Source organism: Chelonoidis abingdonii, chromosome 7, assembly GCF_003597395.2.
Source record: "Chelonoidis abingdonii isolate Lonesome George chromosome 7, CheloAbing_2.0, whole genome shotgun sequence".
Lineage (NCBI taxonomy): Eukaryota > Metazoa > Chordata > Testudines > Testudinidae > Chelonoidis > Chelonoidis abingdonii.
Window position 1 is genome coordinate 91463588 of NC_133775.1, and position 22656 is coordinate 91486243.

General features: G+C 40.5%; 1 protein-coding gene across 4 annotated transcripts in view; it reads left to right on the forward strand.

Annotated features, from left to right (window-relative positions):
- CPEB4 (cytoplasmic polyadenylation element binding protein 4) overlaps window positions 1-22656 on the forward strand; it is a 211834-nt gene that overhangs the window by 180550 nt on the left and 8628 nt on the right. For 2 of the 4 annotated variants that reach the window (XM_075068113.1, XM_075068111.1), the window contains exons 4-7: window positions 11557-11580; window positions 13662-13835; window positions 21533-21622; window positions 22384-22502. In XM_075068113.1, the coding sequence (XP_074924214.1) occupies window positions 11557-11580; window positions 13662-13835; window positions 21533-21622; window positions 22384-22502 (407 nt within the window). The remainder of the gene's footprint in view (window positions 1-11556; window positions 11581-13661; window positions 13836-21532; window positions 21623-22383; window positions 22503-22656) is intronic. The other 2 variants (XM_075068112.1, XM_032801493.2) reach the window with 1 other exon arrangement.

The following is a 22656-nucleotide window of genomic DNA, read 5'->3' on the forward strand; positions in this document are numbered from 1 at the left end:
TTCATCACATCTTGAGGCAATAAAACGCTATTTTCTGTACAGATAGCAAAATGTCACTGAGGGATACATACTTGTCTTTCACAGTAACTTCTGTGCTAATTATTCATTTTTGATTGTGTAACTACAAGGGATCTTCTGATTTTTAAGCTGTATTTGGTTGTCTGTTTTTAAAAGCATGTATATACAGACCAAGACAGGAATTTTCAGCTGACATACAGTGTTGTATAAAAGGGAAGTGGTTGCCTCTTATTTGATGAGAATTTGAATATAGAGACTGTGAATTGAAGAATTCTTCTAATCAGTGGAAATCTTACTTCCACTGACTAATACTTTACTTCACAAGTTGCCCCTTGACTTCTGTGGAACTCCTTATGGTATAAGGTACTATTTAACATGAGTAGGAATATCATCGCAATCTGGCTCTTTAAAGATAATAGAACTACTCATGGAGTAAGTTGCTATGCAACATGAATGAGTGGTAGAATCTGGCTGTCAGATTGTAATCTTCCTCAGAAAACAACAGATAAGTTAAATAGAAGTAAGAGTTTAGTCATTTTAGCACACTTCAACTTTTCTGGGTAATCAGTCAGGGCCCAAGTCCAACAACAAGAAGATCCTTGTTCAAATGGAAAACAAACTGTCCAGCCAATGCAGTGAATCTTCATATCTTTAAAAAAAAAAAAAAAAAAAAAGTGCTATTCAGAGAAGTAACTGTGAAAGTGAATTGTAATAAATGTACAATATGTTTTTTCTAGAGGCAACTTTCCTATCCCCTGCTTTGACTCTGTTTTAAAGCTTGTTCACACCTCTAATATTTTTTAAATGATGGCTGATTTTGGGGTGGGTCCTTGTTCTCTTTGAGTGATCTTCTGTCCCCACCCAGGCTTTCACCTGCAAGTGGTGCAGCCTATGTCTTACATAATAAAGGACCGATTCAAACACTTCAGTGTAAAATCAAATTCTTATTTGTTGAGAAATTAGTAGCAAAATATCACTGCATTAGAGAGAACTTACAAACAGTGAGTCATTTGGGCAGCCCAGCTTGGTCACTCTTAAATATTAGATTTTTAGGGCCTGCACTAACAGTATAGTACTAAACATTCAGTTTAGTATAGTGCTCAGTATAGTATAATACTAAGCATATGTAGGTTGGCCTTTAAATACAAGCTTTCTAGCTTCTGAGATTTCAGCAGTGGTAGTATAGGAGGTAATAAGGCGTTTTTTGGATGCTTGTTTTTGGGGTCACGGTGGCAGGGGAGTGGTGTTACTTTTCCCTACTCTTACCTACAAATAAACTCCCATGTGTCTTGCCAAAATTAGTCACGATTCATTGTAGATTGTACAGATGTTCAAATTATATGTGCTCTCTGAGCTCCACTGGGGTCTTTGAGCTTTGCTCCTCCTTGGTGAGGCTTCAGAGGAGAGAATGATTAAAGTATTGGAAACATGCTTTATAGTGATAGACTCAAGGAGTTCAACCTGTTTAACTGGACAAAAAGGGGGTTAAGGGATAATCTGATCCGTTTATAAATCCCCACTGGAGTTAAATATTTGTGTTCTTCAATCTAATAGGAAGATCCTGCGTCTGGAAGTTGAAGACGGACCAATTCAGATTGGAAATAGGGTATAAAACTATAACAATGAGGGTTATTTAACCATTGGAACAATTTACCAAGGCTTGTGGTAGATTCTCCATCACCAGCATTTTAAAGTCCAGACTGGATGTTTGTGTAAAACATATATTCTAGTTCAAACCAATTATTTTGGGGGCAGTTCTATGGTTTGTGTCAAGCAGGAGGTCAGACTAGGTCAGTGGTTCCTTCAGGCCATAGAATTTTTGAATATGCCTATGGATTCTGCTATCGGTTCCCTGGACTCAGCTCTTTGATTTAAGGAGAAGGAATGGTGGTATATCCCAAATGTTACCCACTGGTGGCACCAAAATGGCATGTCACTCAGTAAACTACAGATCTGCAGTCCTCTCTCTCCTTTCTTATGTGAGGAATAAAATGATTAACAATGTTGACACTTAACTCGGATGTCCAGTGGTAGTAATTTAATTCCTTAGTGAGGTGGATGGGGCAGTTCATACTTCTCTGAGCTGTTGTTCCAGGCTCTTTGCAGATTCATGCAGGCATATCTGTATCTGATTACATAAAAACTGTAAACAGAGAACTTCTTCATAATAACAGCTAGAGACTAATTTTTTTAAATTAAAACTAAGATTCAGGAGAACAAGGCTTCAGAGTGGTGCCTCTAGGCTGATATGTTTCTGAACCCTAGGTGTTTAGTCTTTGCATGATACGCTTCATATCTTTTTGTCTTTTGTTTTTAATTATATATTTACTCATTAAAAAAATAAATCATGGGGGTCACCATTTGCAAAATCCTTATTTTGACAGGGTGAACTTGATTTAAATCCTGACTAGTGATTTAAATCAATCATAAGTCAAATCAATTTGATTTAAATCAAATTCACCCTGTCAAAATGTAAGGATTTTGCAAATGGTGATCCCTATGATTTAGTCATGGATTTCTACATAAAAGTGTATTCTTGTTGGTTTTTTATAACCAGTGGTTCTCACTGGCCACAGTTTGCCGCTCCAGGCCAGTGAGTGCAGCCAGCACATCCTTTGGCCTGCGCCGCTTCCTGAAGCCCCCATTGGCCTGGAGCGGCGAACTGTGGCCAGTGGGAGCTGCGATCAGCCGAACCTGTGGGGTGTGGGAGGTAAACAAACTGGCCTGGCCCTCCAGGGGCTTTCCCTGAACAAGCGGCGGACCAGCTTCGAGAACCACTGGTTATAACTTTAATACATATCCTTCACAACTCAGGTGTAGGTTTCATTTTTAAAAAATACACACTATACATTTTTGAAGTGATTTATTTTGAAAAGTTTTCAGATTAGTTTTACAGCTATGTCAGAAAATGAATGATTGGTTATTTAATTTACCAAAGGTAATTGAAGCAGATCTTTATGAAGTCATTGGGAGGTGAACTATCTCCAATTCAGCAAGTTAATCATTAATATTTGGAGGATTTTCTTGCCATGCTGTACTGGGAGGAGAACATCACCAGACAGATATTTAAATTGTGGTGTTTAACTAAAGCAACAGTGTTATGTATTCTGGATTTTTTTCAACAGCAAACATATAATATTTTAATAAAACAAACATATGTATTTTTGAATTTAGTTAAACATTCAAGTTTTTAAAATCAGGTTTGTTTTTGTTAAAATTGTTTAAAATAGTTAAATGAAATTTAAAAAAAAAAATCAACTGTCAGCCAGATTGACATGAGAAACTTAAAATATTGGCTTCTGCAACTAACTAGGTCGTCTTCACCTTCATTTTCCTGTTTGTTCATAATCTGGAAAAGAAAAACAAGCTTTCCTGCTTTTTCAGGTCCCAAATGATTTCCCGATTTGGAATAAATTAGTCCAAAGGAAGAAAATATTCTTTCTATACTGGCAGAAGAAGTTACTGCTGTTGAAAGTGAGATTATCACTTCAACAGTCTCTGAATCCAAGTGTTTAAGTGACTTCCACCAATCCAGTGGTGTGACTTTGTTTAAAACGTCATCAGCAAACATATTTCTTAAATGGTTCACCCTTAGCTCTAAAGTTTATTATAGTTGGCATTATGAAGGAGTGATTGCTGGATGTCTATGTCAAAGCCAGCGCCTCTTCTTCAGCAGTTAAGGTTTGACCCTGGTATTGAATATTGAGAATATTTGCAAGAAAGTGAACTGGAGATAGTGCTTGTCCCATTTGTTTTTTAATGCTTGTAATTTAACTCTGTCATTGCATATTCCTCTTTAAGAGGTCACTCAGTTCCTTCCAAATTTCAACAGCGTTAGCAATAAAACAGCTATTTCCCTGCACTTTGTTCAAGGCTACGGAAATAGGCTTCAGGGTACTCAGCATGTGTTCAACATTTCTCTTAAGCCCAATGTTACGAACAGTGCCTGTGACAGTGCCATCTATTTTTTTCACTATTTTGTTCACAAACTGTCATCAGATTAGGCCAGTCCTTGACATAGTGCTCAAAATAGTCCACTACTGAGTTCCATCCCACATCTCGTGGGAGAGTTAGCTTGGTTCCTCCCACTTTTTTCAGAGTAGCTGCTGCAAAGTGGTGGTTCTGGAAGTATTTTGCAATTTCAGCAACATTGGCCTTTTATTTCCGGAACGCTGAAGTCTTTGGCTAGGAAGTGTATCAAATGAGCACTGCAACCATATGTTATTAGCTTGGGACTCTTCTAAATTTCTTCTCATCTTGGATACATTTGCAGCGCTGTCTGTGACCAAGTTGCATACTAGACATTAGAGGTTTTTTTAATTCAGTTTGTTATAGCTTTTACTGCTGCTTCTTGTAAGTATTCTGCTGTGTGCATTTTCTGATATATCAATTGTTTCTGTAAGGAAGACATTACCTTCTTCTGTTGTCCCACAAGCACATACAACAGGATCATTGTGGACATTGCTCGACCCATCAAGACTCAGGTTAACAATTTTACATTCTAGATCTTTTGCACACTGCTCAATTTCTCTTTCCTACTCTTTATCCAGCAATTTTCCTGCAACATCTGCTCTGTTGGGTGGACTGTATCCTGGTATTAATGACTGAATCATGTTAATGAAGTATGGGTTCCCAATCATGTGGCAAGGAGTTCGTTGCATAAACAAATGGAGCAATTTTTTCATCAGTTACCTCTTTGTAATCTGCTGGTTCTTATCACAAACTTATCTATGGTTGTTTCTGGATGATGTAGAGTTTTTTGGTTTTGTTTTGGGCTGCAGGTGATATACTGTGGCTATGTTAGCAACATGATGTGACTGAAACACTATCGTTGGCAGAACTCTGAAACTATAGAAAATGATGGTGATCTTAAAGGTGGTTAGTCTTCAGAATCCTGTATGTTGAGGATGGATTCTCCTAAACAAAATAAGTCAATGCAGTTATTTAATTATTACCATACTGCTCATTTAGTATTACTCATTGCATTCACTGACACTCAGTACTACTTTAAAGGTGAAATTGTAAAAGGAAGATCTGCCTATTTCAGCTATTTATTATTATCACACCTCTACAATGTAGTACATAGAGTAACTTTTTTTTTTTTTTTGGCTCAAACATGGAGAATTAAGAATATCCAGAAGGAAGACAGGCAGTCTTAAAGACAAGTAATGAAATATTTTTACAAGCTGACGATCCTGCAGTGTTCAGACAGTCCTTTCATCTTCAGCGAGCTTCGAGAGGAACACTTCTCGATGTTGTTTCATTTAGGCAACCAGGCTTGCTGTCTTGTTGATCTGTTTTGCATTTTGCTACGGTGCGTGTCTACCCACAAGGTAGAGGAACTTCATTCAAAATTCTCAACTGGGTTCTTGTTACAGCCTGCTGCCGTGATAGGTTTTCCTCTAGTGAGATAATAGTATGGTAGATTCAAAGCAAGAAAGTACGCTTAGAAGACCCAAGACTTCTGGAAGTATGCTGGCTCAATCTGTTTCACTTTGTTTCTACCCACCTATCCCTCTCCCCTCACATTTATTCCAACTTCCCTTGTCCAGACCTATTACTACACTACAGCAATCTATTATTCTTGCACTTGTATGAGAGAAGTAAGGGATGCTATTCTATGTCACACAGATCTGGCAGTAAGAGGCGGAAATAGGTGTATGAGATCTGTTGTTTCGCACTTCTTGTATACTTCTATATATTAATACAACTTTGCCTGTTTATGCTCTGAGAGACAAATCATAAACAGTATAACTGTACAAAAGGCTTAGCATTTCCTTGATTGTTCTATCATAGAGTGAGGCACTGAGTCGCCATTGGGTACAGCATAGAAAGCTATTAATACTAAATCTATACGAAGCCCTTGGAACCCCATAAAATTGGATCCTTAATCCATGAACTATTGGAATTCATTTAGAAAACTTTTCTTAAACATTACATGAATATATATGAATTCCCTATTCCATGATGAGCTTTTTTTTTTTTAAATAATTGATTTTTATCCACCCTGTATTTTGGGAGTTAGTTTTCTGTAACTATCCCTGTTTCCCTGGCTCTGCATCAGCAGGTTCAGAGCTTCTCCAAAATTCGAGACTGTTTGGTCTGACACTTTATTCTGGCCCTATCTCTAATATAGGTTGAGTGAATACGAACCCTCCCCTGGTAATATACACTTATGACCTATTATTTTTCTTAGCAATAGAAATGGTTCTTGTTAAACAGATGCTGTTGGGTCACATTTGCCACTATAGTCAGGTTGTGTAAAAACTTGATTATAAATCTAAGCTCAATGGGAATGTTTATCCTTTTTATTTTTTAAAATAAGCATTTATTTGCAGCCTCAGCATTATCCTAGTGCAGGGGTCGGCAGCCTTTCGGAAGTGGTGTTCAGAGTCTTCTTTTATTCACTCTAATTTAAGGTTTCGCATGCCAGTAATACATTTTAACGTTTTTAGAAGGTCTTTCCATAATACATAGCTAAACTATTGTTGTATGTAAAGTAAACAAGGTTTTTAAAATGTTTAAGAAGCTTCATTTAAAATTAAATTAAAATACAGAGCCGCCAGGACCCCAGGCAGTGTGAGTGCCACTGAAAATCAGCTTGCGTGCCGCCTTTGGCACGTGTGCCATAGGTTGCCTACTCCTGTTCTAGTGCTTGAAGACCTCAAATTAACTAGAGACTTACTAATGAAGCTGGTTTATTTCAGTTTCAGAACTAAAAAATGAAAAAAGAAAGCATATTATGGATATAATAAGCATATTATAGTAGAAAGTGGCAAGGGCCTTATGTTGGTTGGTGTGCTAGGCAAAGAATAGAATCGCTGTTCTAAGGACCTTCAGAACTGAAGGCATACGTGGGTACAGTACTCCACAAGATAGAAAAGTGTCATTTAGGTCTTGGCTAGAAAAAAGGTTTTTGTTTTTTGTTTTTTTTTACATGTCAGCTGACACTTATTAAAATCCTAATGTAGACAAGGCAATTGTGATTTTCTTTAAACACGTGTTGGTCGATGTAAATCTTAGGCTGCCCCCTCAGGGTTTATTTTGACTAGCTGACAGTTTCCCTGTCTAAATTAGGATTTTAATTAGAGTTAGAGAACATGTATAAAAATATATATTTTGTTTTCCTAGTGTAGATGTAGGGTTAGGCAGACAGGGTCGTGTGTGATCAGTGAGTTAGGTGTGCTTTAAATGGAGCTCGCGTGTCAGTCCAACTCCCCTCTTTGTGCTATCTTACATGTTGCCTCTTTCACATGGAACAGCCTCCCAATGCTAGGCTGCCGGCCTTCTCATTCAAGTCCTCATTCAACCCACACATAAAGCCAAATTCATTAGGGCCCCAATCCTGCACGTTGTTTCATATGAGTGGATATCTTTTAGGAGCCCCACATAAATCTTGAGGGGCTCTGCATGGGCTCAGGGTTTCTCCCACACAGTGTTTGTTGCAGGTTTGGGATTTAAGTAACTTTAAATCTAGGGTGACCCTTTTATCTAGATTCTCCAGAGTATTTTCTATTGTCGGGCTGTCTTCTAGATTGTGAGATCTCTGAGGCAACAACTATCTGTGTGTCATACAGGGCTGAGCCCATTGGTGGCACATAATGTAATACCACATACTCCTCTTGTTGGAGCTTCTAAAAGAAGATGGAAGGAGCTTGACATATGTTGGAGACTATACTAGGCATAACAGGTGGCATGGAGATGCCAGTAGACAAAAGGAACCATTGAAAGTCTCACGTGGGCTTGAGGGAATGAAGGTGGGAGATAGCTGAGGAGACAAGGATCTAAATGGACTCACTGAGGAGTGCCTTGAAGATGAGGAAGTGCAAAAATCATACTTTACTCAAATTGAAGGGAGGTGACTGGGGACATTTGACGGGGCAGAAGAACGGAAATGACTGGTTTTAGACTAAGTTGCTTACCCCTTACTTTCTTGGGAAATTTTTTTCCTGGGCTAATAACAGTAAATAAATAAATAAAATGTTATATTAACTATATCAGTGGTCCCCAAACTGTGGTGCGTACTCTCCTTAAGTGGCATGGAGAAACATTCTGGGGAGGCATGGAGAGGCCCTAGGCCAGCCCCCACATGGGGCAGAGAGGGAGCGCCACCTGACTCTGCTCCTGGACATGGCCCCAGCCTGCCTGCAGCTCCCAGCCATGGCTCCACTCCTGCTCCCAGCTCCATCCCCAGCAGGGGCTGAATCTCATGGTCCCGCCTCCATCCCAGTCTTGGCCCCATCTCACGGTCCCAGCTGCAGCCATGGCTCTGCTTCTGGCCTGGGTGAGCCCCCACAGGAGGCAGGGAGGGAATGCCACCCAGCTCCATTCCAGCCTCAGCCAAGGCCCCATCTCGCAGTCCAGGCCGCGGCCCGGCTAAGACAGACAGATTACATTACGGGGAGCCGTGACATAAAAAGTTTGGGTACCGCTGGTCTAGGTGATACAGATGTCATGGCCCTCTTGTTCAGAGCAGTGTGTGACCTTACATGCAATATAACAGTATATTGCAATTTTCTGGCAAAATGAAATGAGTTAAAGATGAAGTTTCAGCCTTCACCCAACTTTCTTGGGTGTGAGCCAAGCGCTTGATGTTGTTTCTAACTTAAATTTTAGAGGAATTTAAGAAAAACTAGGGTAATCAGTGAAGAGGATATTGTACAAAGTAACACTGAAGTGATCTTCTCTTTTAGTGCTAACTATATAGACAAGTCTTCTTTTATCCAAGAACTAGGAGACAGACTTTGCACCACTGGTAACTGTTTCCTTTAAAAAGGCTTTATTTGAGCTGAATCTTAGCTAGTACAGTTTCAAAGCACAGATTTCTTTAAAGCAAATAATGAAGGTCATGTACCGAATAAGGCTTTAGTAAGTTTTAATCAGGCATTTCTTCAGTCTCCCCAAAACGTGCACAAAATACTGGGACATAATGGGCTCTGAGCCCAGCAGGCAGACATGGTTTGTGTCTGCATTTCATTGGGATATCTTTACAAAATAAAATCTGTCTCTCCTAAGGAATATTTTGACATGTCAAAAATAGACTGGATTAGATTAAATAAATTTGGAAAACTACAATGGAAAACTGCTATATTTTTAATTAAAAACAAAAACAGAATCCAGGCATAATGCTGAGTGATTTTTGAATGTATCTTGTGTTTCCTTTTTTGGGGAGGGGAGAGGCTTGCTGTCTGAAAAATAGGGTTGGGTCTCAGAATCTGCTCAACAGTCTTCTGTACTGGAAATGCCAACAGCTAGTTGCTGAACTGCATTTTTATACTGGTAATGCTGAGAAAACGTGGCTTGTAATGATACAGGTGGCAAAGCAGCAAGGAATCTGCTGACTTACATCTCTGTGTCACATAGGCCTATCTCAGGAATTACAGCTATGTTGAATAGCTAGTTTTCAGGAGTCACTGGACGAGATAAGTGAGTTTGTGTATGTTTTGGTTTTGTTAGCAATTTACAGACCACAGGATTTTATGATTTTATAGACAGGGTACGCTTTGAAACCACTTTAGGTTCTTAAATGTACAAAAGCTTCTGAGCTCTCTGTCCAGTATGCAAAGCAACTGGCAAGGTCATTGCATGGAAAAAATCGTGTCATAGCTTTTCACTCATTTGGGAGATATAGGAGCACATTAGATTTCTTACTTCAAAAAAGCAGTATTAATTACTATACAGAAATTGTACTTGTAAAGATCCGAAAATGTAAGCTATTATTTTTAGCAGGAAATATGTGCCAAGCACTTGTGGCTATATTCTCAACTGAGGACTAGTGCTTAGCTATATTTTCTCATTGGAATTGTGTGTGTCAAATGTCTCCATCAGAAAAGGACCAGTGAAATAAATGTAAAATAAACACCTAAGTAAACTGAATCGATATGGTTTCTTGCACATGGGTTAAATACCCATGACTTGTAGGGGGTTTAAAACATTTAGATGCTGTAGCAAACTACGGCGGGCCCACGGGACCATCCTGCCAGGCCCCCAAGCTCCTGGCCCGGGAGGCTAGCCCCCAGCCCCTCCCCTGCTGTCCTGAGCCCCCCCCCCCCCACCACAGCCTTAGCTTGCTTGCTCTGCCGACAGCACAATTGACCTGGTCTCGGTGCTGCGTGGCAGCGCAGTAAGGGGCGGTGAACAGGGGAAGTTGGATAGAAGGCAGGGGAGTTTGGGGTGGTGGTCTGGGGGTGGAGTGTATGGATAGGGGTTGGGGTGGTCGAGGGGGAAACGGGATTGAATGGGGGCAGGGATCCCAGGGGAGCGGGGGGAGTCAGGAAGGAGAGGGGGTTGAATGGGGGCCGTCAGGAATGAGGGATGGGGTTGGATGGGGCAGTGGGGGTCCGGACGTGGTCAGGGGAGAGGGAGAGGGGAGTGTGTGTGGATGGGGCAGGGGTCCTAGAGGGGCCATCAGGGAATGGGGGGTTGGATGGCGCAGGAGTCCGGGGAGGGGGGAGATAGGAGGTGGGGACTGGCCCTCCATACAATTTACGAAACCCGATGCGGCCCTGAGGCCAAAAAGTTTGCCCACCCCAGCTGTAGCTACTTGTGGGTCTGCAAGATTAATTCTGAATGAGGAAAGAAAATAAGTGGTGATATATTGAAAACTTTTTATAGTACTCTCCAGGAAATTCAGACTTTGGAACTGAGTTGTTTTCCTATCTGTTGAGGATTTGGACTACATTATTATTTAAGTGTAATTTTGAGTGCGGAATGAGTTAGTTAGTTTGGCAGTAGAACATTCTCCACTTTCATCAAGGTGCACACAAAAATGGAGGGAGCACAGTAGTTATAGCTACCATGTATATACATCAGTTTTAATAAGGGAGTGCCTAAGATTCTTGAACTGTGGTCCATAGATTTCTGGAGGTGTGCGGAGGGCAGTGGCCCACTAAGCTGTTACACTTCACACTGTGACTGTCTGTCAGTCTTGCAGCAGTAAAGTTTCCTGTTAGAAGTAAGTTAATCAAGGACTCTCTTAGGATTTGTGCTGGCTTTTTGGCAACCTTAACTTAAAAACAAAACAAAACAAAACATTCAGGCACCTTTTTGTATCCGGTATGTCTTTTATCAAGAGTTTTCCTGGAAATTCTCGTGATCAAATTTAGGAGGCCCTAAAATTGGAGGGGTAGGAAACACACAGAATGGCAAAATCAGTGTCAAGTAACTTTAGGGCCTAGTACAATGAGGGGTGATCCATTACTAATCAAGTCATACATCCAGGGAGAGCAGTAAAGAGCACACATACTAAATAAGGATGTAACCCAGATGCTAAAAGAATTGTATTAAAAAGCAAGTCTCTTTACTATGCTTCTCTCCTTTGCAGATGTAATGTTAATTTGTGTAACCAGAGTGGTGCAGGGAAGGTGTGGGATTGGGGTGGGAGGGTGGGGGGAGATAATCTTGTGGACACCATTTTAAGTGGTCTGCAGTATGAAAAGGCTTGAGAACCACTAAGCTACTATAAAGGAGATGATACTAGATCTTTTGGTCCTTATAACAATGTTTGAAAGGCTGTTTTCTTTCTCGTTTAACATGCAGCAAGGACATATGGGAGAAGGCGAGGTAACAATATTCCTCTTTAATTTTCTAATGTTGACAATGTCTCATGGCGCACATAGCACTAAGCTGTTACTAGAAGCAACCTAAAAAGATAAGATTTGAAACCATCACTTCAACCCAAGCTTACTTACTAGTTTGTCTGCATGATGTGGTAAGCTTTTTAACGGAATGAAATATCTCCCCAGAATAGTACTACCTAGGTTGAGATGAGCATAATCCTGTAGCTAAGCGTCATCTACACGAATTACTACTTGAGAGAGCTAAAATGCTGCTGTTTTCCTCGTGTTTGTTTATGAATGACAACTCTGTAGAAGTGATTCCTATTATTACTTGTATTTGAGTGCTGACAGTTGTGTTGGGCCCTGAATATAGGCCCTGTCCCATTGGATTTATAGTCAAAGGCTTGGATCCTGTAAACACGCATACTGAATAAGTTTATGCATATTGGTGTGTGGTTGTGTTCATCATGACTACCTAGATGTTCAAAGTTACTCACATGCATAATTGTCTACAGGATTTGGGTCTTAATAGACAAGACAAATGAAAAGGGATAATGCACCAGATAACGAAAAAAACCACTGTAAAGCCTTGAAAGCTATAATGGTAGAAACTTAATCCTAAAAGTGGTTGTGATTCCATTTTATCAGTTTTCAAAGGATTACTTGAGTAAAAGACATTTTTAAAAAATAGATTGTTGAATACTGAAACTAAGACTGGGTCAGTATTGAGTTCTTTAATTTTCTGAATATATTAATTTCGTAGATTAAGGAAGAAAATTGGTGAAGTGTGATCACTATTAGACTTTGAGTTTGCATGGAATGTCTGAATTTCAGAGGTGGTCAAATCTGCAGTCTCTAATAATTTCAATTTAAAATTAAGTAAATGTATGTAACCTATTTGACAGTGCTAATGAAGGATAACAAAAGAAGATAACTTAATGGCACTGATAACCATTTTTATAGATTGTAGTGAATTCTGAAATATCATCCCCATATAGCAAACTGTAGGCAAATGAGAAATTATTCTAGAAGCCTTAACATACCTTACATCTATTTGCTTGCTTTTTCCAATGTGTGTGTTAGTGGAGGACTGGCCAAGATATATTGTGACTCTAGTTATTGAATTTTGTAATAAGGAGTAATATCATTGCAGGGATCAGTTTGTGTGCATTCATATGTGTTGTGTTAGACAACTGCATTTGTAAGTTAAAGATCTTTAGTAAAGGAAAATGCACAAAGTGTTACAGCAAAAGGACATGTGACTGTCTCAATAGAGGAAGAATGCTTGCAACATGTTAGAAAACGAGTTAATGAATGAATCTTCTTGTACAATATCTCAGTAAAGTTGATCTGCTCCAAGAATGACACGTTACTTAAATGAGTCTTAAGTCATCATTCACAGGAAACTACAGTGGATCTTACTGCTTTTATCAAAGTGTTCATGTTATCTACAAGTGTGTGGTTCGTTTGTTTTTGATATTGAGTGACCTAAAAGATTAATGTATTTAGCTGGTGTGGGAATCCTTGTTTCATCTGAAATGACCTTGTGCATGTAAGAAGTTTGTTGCTTGAGAAATGGTATGCGTCCTAGATCTTTAGTTATGTATATACAATCAGGACAGTCTCTACAGAGTAATTATTATGGTTATATAATGTTCCTTTCTGTGGCAAGTCTTTTAAAAATATGACTTACGTAAAAAACAGGCAGCAGAGTTAGGCAATAGCAATTGCAAAACTTCTCAAAAATGAGCTAAGATGAGTTCTAGCTGTGGAAAGATTGTTGATTTTCAGGACCTTTTAAAATGCTGTTTTTGTTACAAATTTTCTTTCATAAAAGATACTGCCTCTTTCTGTAGCTGTGTAATTAACAAGGCATTTGGATTGTTGTAGAACTAGAAATGGTAAGGTTAAACGAAATAGGCAGAATATCAAAATGATCATGTTTCTAGTCTTCCCATTACTGATTAAAGGGGAAGAGTATAAGAAGATGTACTGCTAATATTGAACATTATTTCTTTAATAATACTTAAATGGTATGTTCTTTGTCCTATTAGTATGGGGTTTTCTCCCTTCTTTTTTTTTTAGGTCAGTCTTCACTGTTTCCAATGGAAGACGGGTTCTTGGATGATGGACGTGGGGATCAAACTCTTCATAGTGGCTTAGGATCACCACACTGCTTCTCTCACCAAAATGGAGAAAGAGTGGAACGGTATTCCCGCAAGGTGTTCGTAGGTGGACTGCCACCAGATATTGATGAAGGTATTTTCAGAAACAAGCTCAGTCAGAACAATCCACGTCGACTTAATGATAAACTTTAGAATGGACCCTGTTGTTAACAAGCTAAAGAATGATAATAGATTTTTTTTTTTTTTTACGAATTGTTGGCCAGATCCTGAGCAGCACTGAACACCTGCTGTTCCCATTAGCGCTCTCTACAACTGATTTGTTACTGAAAGATAAAAATATGAGCTCTTTAAAAAGGAATAGTGCTTTGGTTATGAATTTGAGAATGAGGACTTAATGTGCTCTAACATTTGTGTGATAAATCTGTACTTTCGCCAGCCCGTCCTTTTAATTGTATATAGCCCAGACCTAGACCATAAAAAGGGGCAGATCTGTTCTAGGGAGCTGGCCATGCAAAGACCTTCATGTTTATGAGATTATCATAGAAATGTTCTTTGGTCAGCAGCTGTGGTCTTGACAGATGGATGCAGTGCCTCAAATGCTTAAGGCTATTGTATCTAATCTAGATCAAAAACTTTCAGCACTGAGAAAATACAAATCTTGTGACAGAAATAAATTGGTTTCTATTAGAGATGTAGATTAATCGTAGTTAACTCACATGATTAACTCAAAATTAATCACATTGGAAAAAAATCACTATTAATTGCAGTTTTAATAGCGCTGTTAATATTAGAATACCAATTGAAATTTATTAAATGTTTTGGATGTTTTTCTACACTTTCAAATATATTGATTTTAATTACAGAATACAAAGTGTAGTGCTAACTTTATATTATTTTTGATTACAAATATTTGCATTGTAAAAACGATAACCAAAGAAATACTAATTTTCAATTCACCTCATACAAGTACTGTGAAAGTGCAATTTACAAAAGTAGACTTTTTTTACATAATTGACCTAAAAAACAAAACTATCTAAAACGTTAGAACTTATAAGTCCACTCAGTCCAACTTCTTGTTCAGCCAATCGTTAAGACAGACAAGTTTGTTTACTAAATGGGAGATAATGCTGCCTGCTTCTTATTTACAATGTCAAAAGAAAGAGAACATGGATTCGAATGGTACTTTTGTAGCTGGCATTGGAAGGTATTTACGTGCCAGATATGCTAAACTTTCGTATGCCCCTTCATGCTTCAGCCACGATTCCAGAAGACATGCTTCCATGCTGACGCTCGTTTAAAAAACGTGTCAATTAAATTTGTGACTGAATTCCTTGGGGGAGAATTGTATGTCTCCTGCTCTGTTTTACTCATCTTCTGACATACATTTCATGTTTATAGTAGCCTCGGATGATGACCCAGCACATGTTGTTCTTTTTAAGAACACGTTCACTGCAAATCTGACAAAACGCAAAGAAGGCACCCATGTGAGATTTCTAAAGATAGCTACAGAACTGGAACCAAGGTTTAAGAATTTGAAGTGCCTTCCAAAATTTGAGAGGGACAAGGTGTGGAGCATGCTTTCAGAAGTCTTAAAAGAGCAACATTCTTACGAGCAACACTCCAATGCAGAAACTACAGAACCCGAACCACCAAAAAAGAAAATGAACCTTCTGGTGGCATCTGACTCAGATGATGAAAATGAACGTATTGATCCATACTGCTTTGAATCGTTATCGAGCAGAACCTATCATCAGCATGAATGTATATCCTCTGGAATGGTGGTGGAAGCATGAAGGGACATGAATCTTTAGCACATCTAGCATGTAAATACCTTGTGACACTGGCTACAACAGTGCCATGTGAACACCTGTTCTCACTTTCAGGTGATATTGTAAACGAGAAGTGGGCAGCATTATCTCCTGCAAATGTAAACAAACTTTTTTTGTCTGAGCAATTGGCTGAACAAGTAGTTGATGCTGAATGGGCTTGTAGGCTCTAAAGTTCCACATTGTTTTATTTTTGAATGCAATTATTTTTTGTATATAATTCTACATTTGTAAGTTCAACTTTCATGGTAGAGATTGCACTACAGTACTTAAGCGAATTGAAAAATACTATTTCTTTTTTACAGTGCAGATATTTTTAATAAAAAATAAATATAAAGTGAGCACTGTACACTTTGTATTCTGTTGTAATTGAAATCAATATATTTGAAAATGTAGAAAACATCCAAAAATATTTAAATAAAGGGTATTCTATTATTGTTTAACAGCACGATTAAACAAGATTAATTTTTTTAACCCCTTGACAGTGCTAGTTTCAATCATTCTTATTCCAAACATGTTAACGCTTTCAATAAGGGGGCAAGATCAGTAGGTTCATACCTATTCTATCTCTGCCTTACCATGATCAGTGCATAAATAAATACTCACACTATCATTCTCAACTGTCTTCTTTAAAAAGCTGTTTTATGGGTATTTTTTTTTCACAGTTGTCTCTTTTTATAAAATTTTATAAACCCTAAGTTCTGATTCTTATGTATTTGTAGCTTTGGGAGCTAGATTTTTTTTTTAAATGTGAAAACATGCAGTATTGAATTGGTATTTGAATAAACCTCTACCCCAATATAACGCGACCCAATATAACACGGGTTTGCATACAGTGCGGTAAAGCAGCACTCTGGTGGATCAGCTCCCAGCTGCGTCACTCTGCTTCTCGACACCAGTGAGTGCAGGGAGGTTGAGGAAAGGAAGCCCCCTGTACTCACCTGTGGTGGGAAGCGGCTGGGCGTAGCTGGTGGAGTGGAGCGTGCTGGGGCCGGGCTGCTCTGCTTCTACTGCTGCCAGTGAGTGCAGGACCTTTCCCCAACAAACACACACACTCTCTCACTCACTCTCCTCCAGCAACACGGCTGGGGCCGGGGCACGAAAGCGGAGCGGGCTGGGGCTGCAGCACTCTGCTTCCTGCTGCAGGTGAGTACGGGGGGGCGTCCTTTCCCCAACCTCCCTGCACTCACTGGCAGCGACTGAAGTGGAGCAGCCCAGCCCCAGCCCACTCCACTCCACCAGCTCCCAGCCATGGTACTCCACTTCCCGCCGCAGGTGAGTATGGGGGGCATCCTTTCCCCAACCTCCCTGCACTCACTGTCAGCAGGAAGTGCAGTACCATAGCTGGGAGCTAGCAGAGTGGAGCTGACTGGGGCCAGGCTGCTCTGCTTCCGCCGCTGTTGGTGAATGCAGGACCTTTCCCCAAGCCCCTAGCGACACGGCTAGGGTCGGGGCAAGGAAAGTGGAGTGGGCTGGGGCTGCGGTGCTTCGCTTCCTGCCACAGGTGAGTATGGGGAGTATCCTTCCCCAACCTCCCCGCACGCACTGGCAGTGTGAAGCAGAACTCCAGCTGGTGGGTGGGGTCAGGCTGCTCCGCTTCCTGCCGCAGCTGGTGAGTGTCTGTCAGGGGTCGGGGTGTGTGAATAGGGGTCGGGGACAGGGAACAGGAAGGTTGGGTAGGGGGTGGGGTCCTGGGGGTGATTAGGGATGGGGATCTCTATAGGGGGCGGTCAGGGGACAAGGAGCAGGGGGGCCACAGCAAGTTCAGTATGATGCGGTCTCACCGATAGCGTGGTAAGATTTTTTTTGCTCCGGAGGACTGCGTTATGTCGGGGTAGAAGTGTATTAAATCACTTGAATCATATGTTTCAAACTGAAAAACAGCTGGAAGATAAGGATCTAAGTTATCCCTCTTCCTCATGAAACCCATTTCAAAATATTCTTCTAATGGGCTTCAGAAACTTAAGAGTAGGCGTAATATTACCAGTAGTTCTGTTAGGTTTGTACAGTCTTTTTTAGGTTTTGGCTCTTCATTCAGCTCCATATGTAAAGTATTGTTCTATTCTGTGGCAGCTTTTGACAGTGGTTATGTCCAGTGTAGCCTGTCACCCCAGTGGATGGTAAGAACTGAGTCAAGAATCAGTGCAAAGGCACTTAATTTTGGTGAGAAGCCAAGAATGTTTGGTGAATTCAACATGAATATTGGGGGCTGAGGGACACTGCAGTGTTTGTGTAAAGAAACACCCATGGTATGTAGCAGCAGTAAGGCCATGGCTACATTACCACTTATGTCTGCAAAACTTGTGTTGCTCAGAGGTGTGAAAAAACCACCCCCCTGAGCAACATAAATTATGTCAGCATAAGTGGTAGTGTGCACAGTGCTGTGTCAGTGGGAGAAGCTGTCCCGCTGATATAGCTACCACTGCTGGTTGGGAGTGGTTAAATTATGTCTATCGTAGAGCTCTCTCCCATCATCATAGAGAGGCTACATGAGGTCTTACAGTGGCACAGTTGCATTGGTACAGCCTTAGGGCTGGTCTCTACTGGATTGGGGGTGGGAGGATTGATCTAAGATAAGCAACTTCAGCTACACTATTCGCGTAGCTGAAGTCAAGTATCTTAGTTCGACTTACCTGGCCGTCATGGCGGCGAGTTGACTGCCGCTGCTCCCCTGTCGACGCTGCTTACTCCTCCTGCCAAGGTGGAGTACAGGCATTGATTCGCCGATGGATTACTACCTGCCAATCTGGCGGGTAGTATAGACGTACTCTTAGTGTTGCAGAGCCCTTTCTGACAAAGAAATCGTGTCTCTCATGATTAAGCATGAGAGGGGCTGTAGTTAGAGCACGGTGGCAGCTGCAGTCCAGAAAGTTAGTATTTTGTGCATTTTTCTTAACCAGAACATTATTTTAATCTAGACTTGTTGTATTTCAGTCAAAAAGGTGGTAATATGTTGCACCGTAAATCACTGTGATATGACAGTCTGATACCTCTGTCAAACATAAGCTGCTTTCACCATAGTTATCATATATATGCCTTTAGCAATTAAAAAGTCAAGTTTAACATGACATTTACAATAGAACATTCTTGGGGAATGTGTTCTTTATTCCCAGGTAATGGCTTTTTAAAAAAAAAAAAAAATTTTATCTTATGAAACCAGGTGGGCATATGAACAGTTCATTTTGTGTAGGACTAGGCAACAGTTGTGTTGCCTTTGTTCAGGGTGCGTCTACACTGCACGATTATTTCGAATTAGCTTAAACCGATATTACAAAACAGATCTAATAAAATCGGTTTAGCGCGTCCACAGTGGGATCACGAAATCGATTGTTTGCGTCCATGGTCCAAAGCTACCATCGATTTCAGAGCTGCACTGTGGGTAGCTGTTCCTCAGCATATCCCATAGTTCCACTTCGGGTTGAGACACAGTGCCTGATGGCAGAACATTGCCCGGGTGGCTGGTACAGCCTCACCCTCCTTGTGAAGGCAGCAACAACCCTTGGTTCCTTCCGGGTGCATTGACAAACATCATAGCACAGCAATCATGGACCCTGAGATCGACAAACGTATCCTGACCGTTGTTCAACACTTCGCGTACCTTGCCAAGCATTCAGTACACAGAGGGTGACATTACAGTACTCAGAATTTATTTTACTTCTCTTCACGTGCTGGGCAGGGAAAGACTGACGAGCGTCCGGAACCACGCAAGACACCGTGTATTAAGCTACAGAACATTGGGCGCTCAGCAAATGCAAATATTTCAGAGACTGCTGGAGCACTGGTAGCTGTAGTCTTCATTACCCCCTCCCCTCCCTCCCTCCATGAGCAGTTTGGTCTCTGGTCCCGTTACGTTGCACGCACCGCTGTGTACTGGAGTTTATTTTCAAACCTGGCATTTCCTGTTCTTTAACGGAGCTCGATAAAAACAGATGTCCTCACCATACAGATCAAGATCTAGTACTCCCGTAAGTATGCAGAGTAGCGCTATTTTGCATTTGAACTGCATCGCCACCCTGCTGATCAGAGCTGGACACTGAATGCGAAATGTCATTCTAAAGTCCGGGCTTTCCTTACACACCTCCGAGTTCGATTGCGACCAAGCGGTCATGGTCACTGTGGAATACCTCTAGGAGCCAATAATGTCGATTTCCGTCCACAAACCCTAACCGATTAACTTTCGAATTTAGCGCTACTCCTCTCTCTGTCTTGGAAGGATTCCGAAATCGATTAAGGACCGTTTACCGATATTAATGACGACGCGTGAACGGACAGCGTAAATCGTATATCGGCCATTAAACCGATTTAAAGTCGCAGTGTAGACCTGGCCTCAGCCTGTGTGAAATAAGTTCAGTTCCCTCAAGAAATGTTCTGTGTTGTCTTCCTCTTCCACCACCCATCCCTCCCCAAAATGAACTAGAATAAGGACCACAATCCAAATAGATACAATTTAAATCCACCTCACCACTGAAAAATTTTCAAGTCCTTCTGGTCCCAATTCAGGAGAACACTTAAGCATATACTTTAAAATTGGGCACACGTTTAAGTGCTGTCCAGAATGGAGACCAATTTTAAGTATGCCTACAAAGTGGTGAGCTCACTGTGTCTGTCTACATCAGCATGTAACCCTGACACATTTCCATTTCAATATACATTCCTGATGACCCTCGGGCACAAACAAAGAAAACTGTCAATACCAAAGTTAGTCAACTTTTGTTCCACTAAAAATATCGCAAACCCCCCCCCCCCCCCTCATGTTGGCCAGATTGAAAAACACAAAATTGGTGACACTTTTCCAGGTTTTTAACAATTTAAGATGGATGGGAAAACCTCCACACGTTATAAATACATGATACTTAATATCATAAATAGCTGATGGAAATCAGTCCTGCGGTCATAAGAACTCTTTTTCTCTCCCAGGTTAGAGGCTGGGACTCCTGCAAAGCACTGTTGCTTTGCCCTCTGTGTCTCTGCTTCTCTGTACAAATTGTCAGTGACCAGCCCCAAGTGAAGGAAGATTGTTGTAATGTCTTTGAGGGAAGAGATCAATAAAAGAATAGAAAATGGAGGGAATCCAGGAAGTTATCTTGTAATTTGTATGGAAAAAATTGTTTAGTGTGATGAAGGGATGAATGACAAAACATTTTTTCTAGGTATTTTAATGTATTGTAGCATAGTCTACTTAAAACTTGCAGATGCCTCTTCAGTAATAGGAAATTTTATCCCTACTTGAACATTATACACAGGTGTTTCTTGTTCAGAAGCTTCTTATTACTAGCAATCATTCTACTTAAGGGAGAAAAATTACCCAAGCTCAAAAAGAACAATGGCATAATTAGTGGAATATTTTTACAGGACTAGCAAATATAAATTATCTTAGCGGAATATTGAAGTGGAAGGAGGATTTGAAATGGGTGCTGCAGTGGCGTCCTTTACACTACTGTGTGTTTTCTGCCGTCTTTCCTATAGCTATTACATAACTGCATTCTGGAAGCATTACTGTTAGTCAATCTGAGGTCAAACTCGGATAATGCAGACAGATGTGGCAGAAGCATGTGATGTGAACACGCTTGACTGGGCCTTGGTATTCCCTTTTCTTTTCTCCAAACCATTTGTGATTGCAAGGCAGATTGGCAGAATTTACTGCTAAGCAGTCAGTCAAGGATTCAGACTTTGAACTCTTTATGTGGGAGAATGCCTGAAGCTAGGATATGGTAGCTATTTAGATTGATTTCATTCCTGTGACTTAGGGGGCTGCAAGCCTTTATTTGTAACCATTAAGAAAGAGACAAACCTTGATCTTTGAACTGTTTTCCTCACTATTTAATGTATGTTCTAACTTGCCATGAAGAGTCCCCTTCTCTCAGTAAACATTATCAGCGATCTGATATTTGTTTATAGGTTAGGAAAAATATTACCTGAAATCCAGATTCTCCAGGGTTTTATGTTCAGTAGGTTTTAACTTCTATTTATGCTCCTTTTTATCTCTCTGTTCCTCATCCCTCAGATGAGATCACGGCTAGCTTTCGTCGCTTTGGTCCTTTGATTGTGGATTGGCCGCACAAGGCGGAAAGCAAATCCTATTTTCCTCCTAAAGGTAACGATCATGATGTTAACATTATTTTAAGAACCATTGCAGAACCAGTGACTGTATTTTTAAGTGTGAGGATTTGAAGTGTAATTTTCATTGTGTAAAAGATCTTCATGTTCACTGCCCCCTCAGGCCCCCTTACCATGCTGAAAATATCCCCTAAAATCATGATGTAACTCAAATCCTGCAGGATGTTGGACTGCAGAGCAGTGCATGAGAATACACATTTAAAATAATTACTCTTACTTTGCTTCCTGTCTGAGTCCCCTTTCTTTCTCTGTGCCTCTTTCCTCTCATTTCTCTGTTCTTTACTCTGCCTAGCCTCTTATTTACTACATCATATGCAAAATGTTAAAGATCAGCGCTGTGTAAGGGGAATGCAGAGCTAAGCAGCCCACGGAAGAAATTGTACCTCACGTTCACAACTAACCTTTGCTGGGAGGATGGAGCCAAGGCTTAATCAGTTTCCACTTCTTTGCTTGCTTCCTCCCCACCAGTGCAAAAGAGATAGGGAGGAGAGAATACTGAGCACACAGCTCTTGTTTTCCCTCCTGCTTTTGGAGGCATGCTGGGAGGCTGCACAGGGGAGCATTTGTATGTGTTTGGGGGTGTCTTACTGTTAATCTCTCTTACGTTGCTGTGTAATCATGTCGGATCGGCGCATAGTCTGGCCCTAAATAATGACACTGAATATTATAAACTATAGAAAACTAAATCTCTGAGAATTTCATCAGGAATCTTGCAAGTCATCTTGTTCTTTTACCTAGGATATGCGTTCTTGCTGTTCCAAGATGAAAGCTCTGTACAGGCTCTGATTGATGCATGTATTGAAGAGGATGGAAAACTCTACCTTTGTGTCTCCAGCCCCACTATCAAAGACAAACCGGTAGGTAACATTTTCATGTACTTTAGAGTTGGTATAAAATAAGGCTATAAATTGTGCACTGCAGATGTCATGCATATTTGCTGACTTCAGTGAAACAGATTAGTGTCCAAAGTAGATGGTATGGTTATGCATTATGTACTGGTACTGCAGTGAC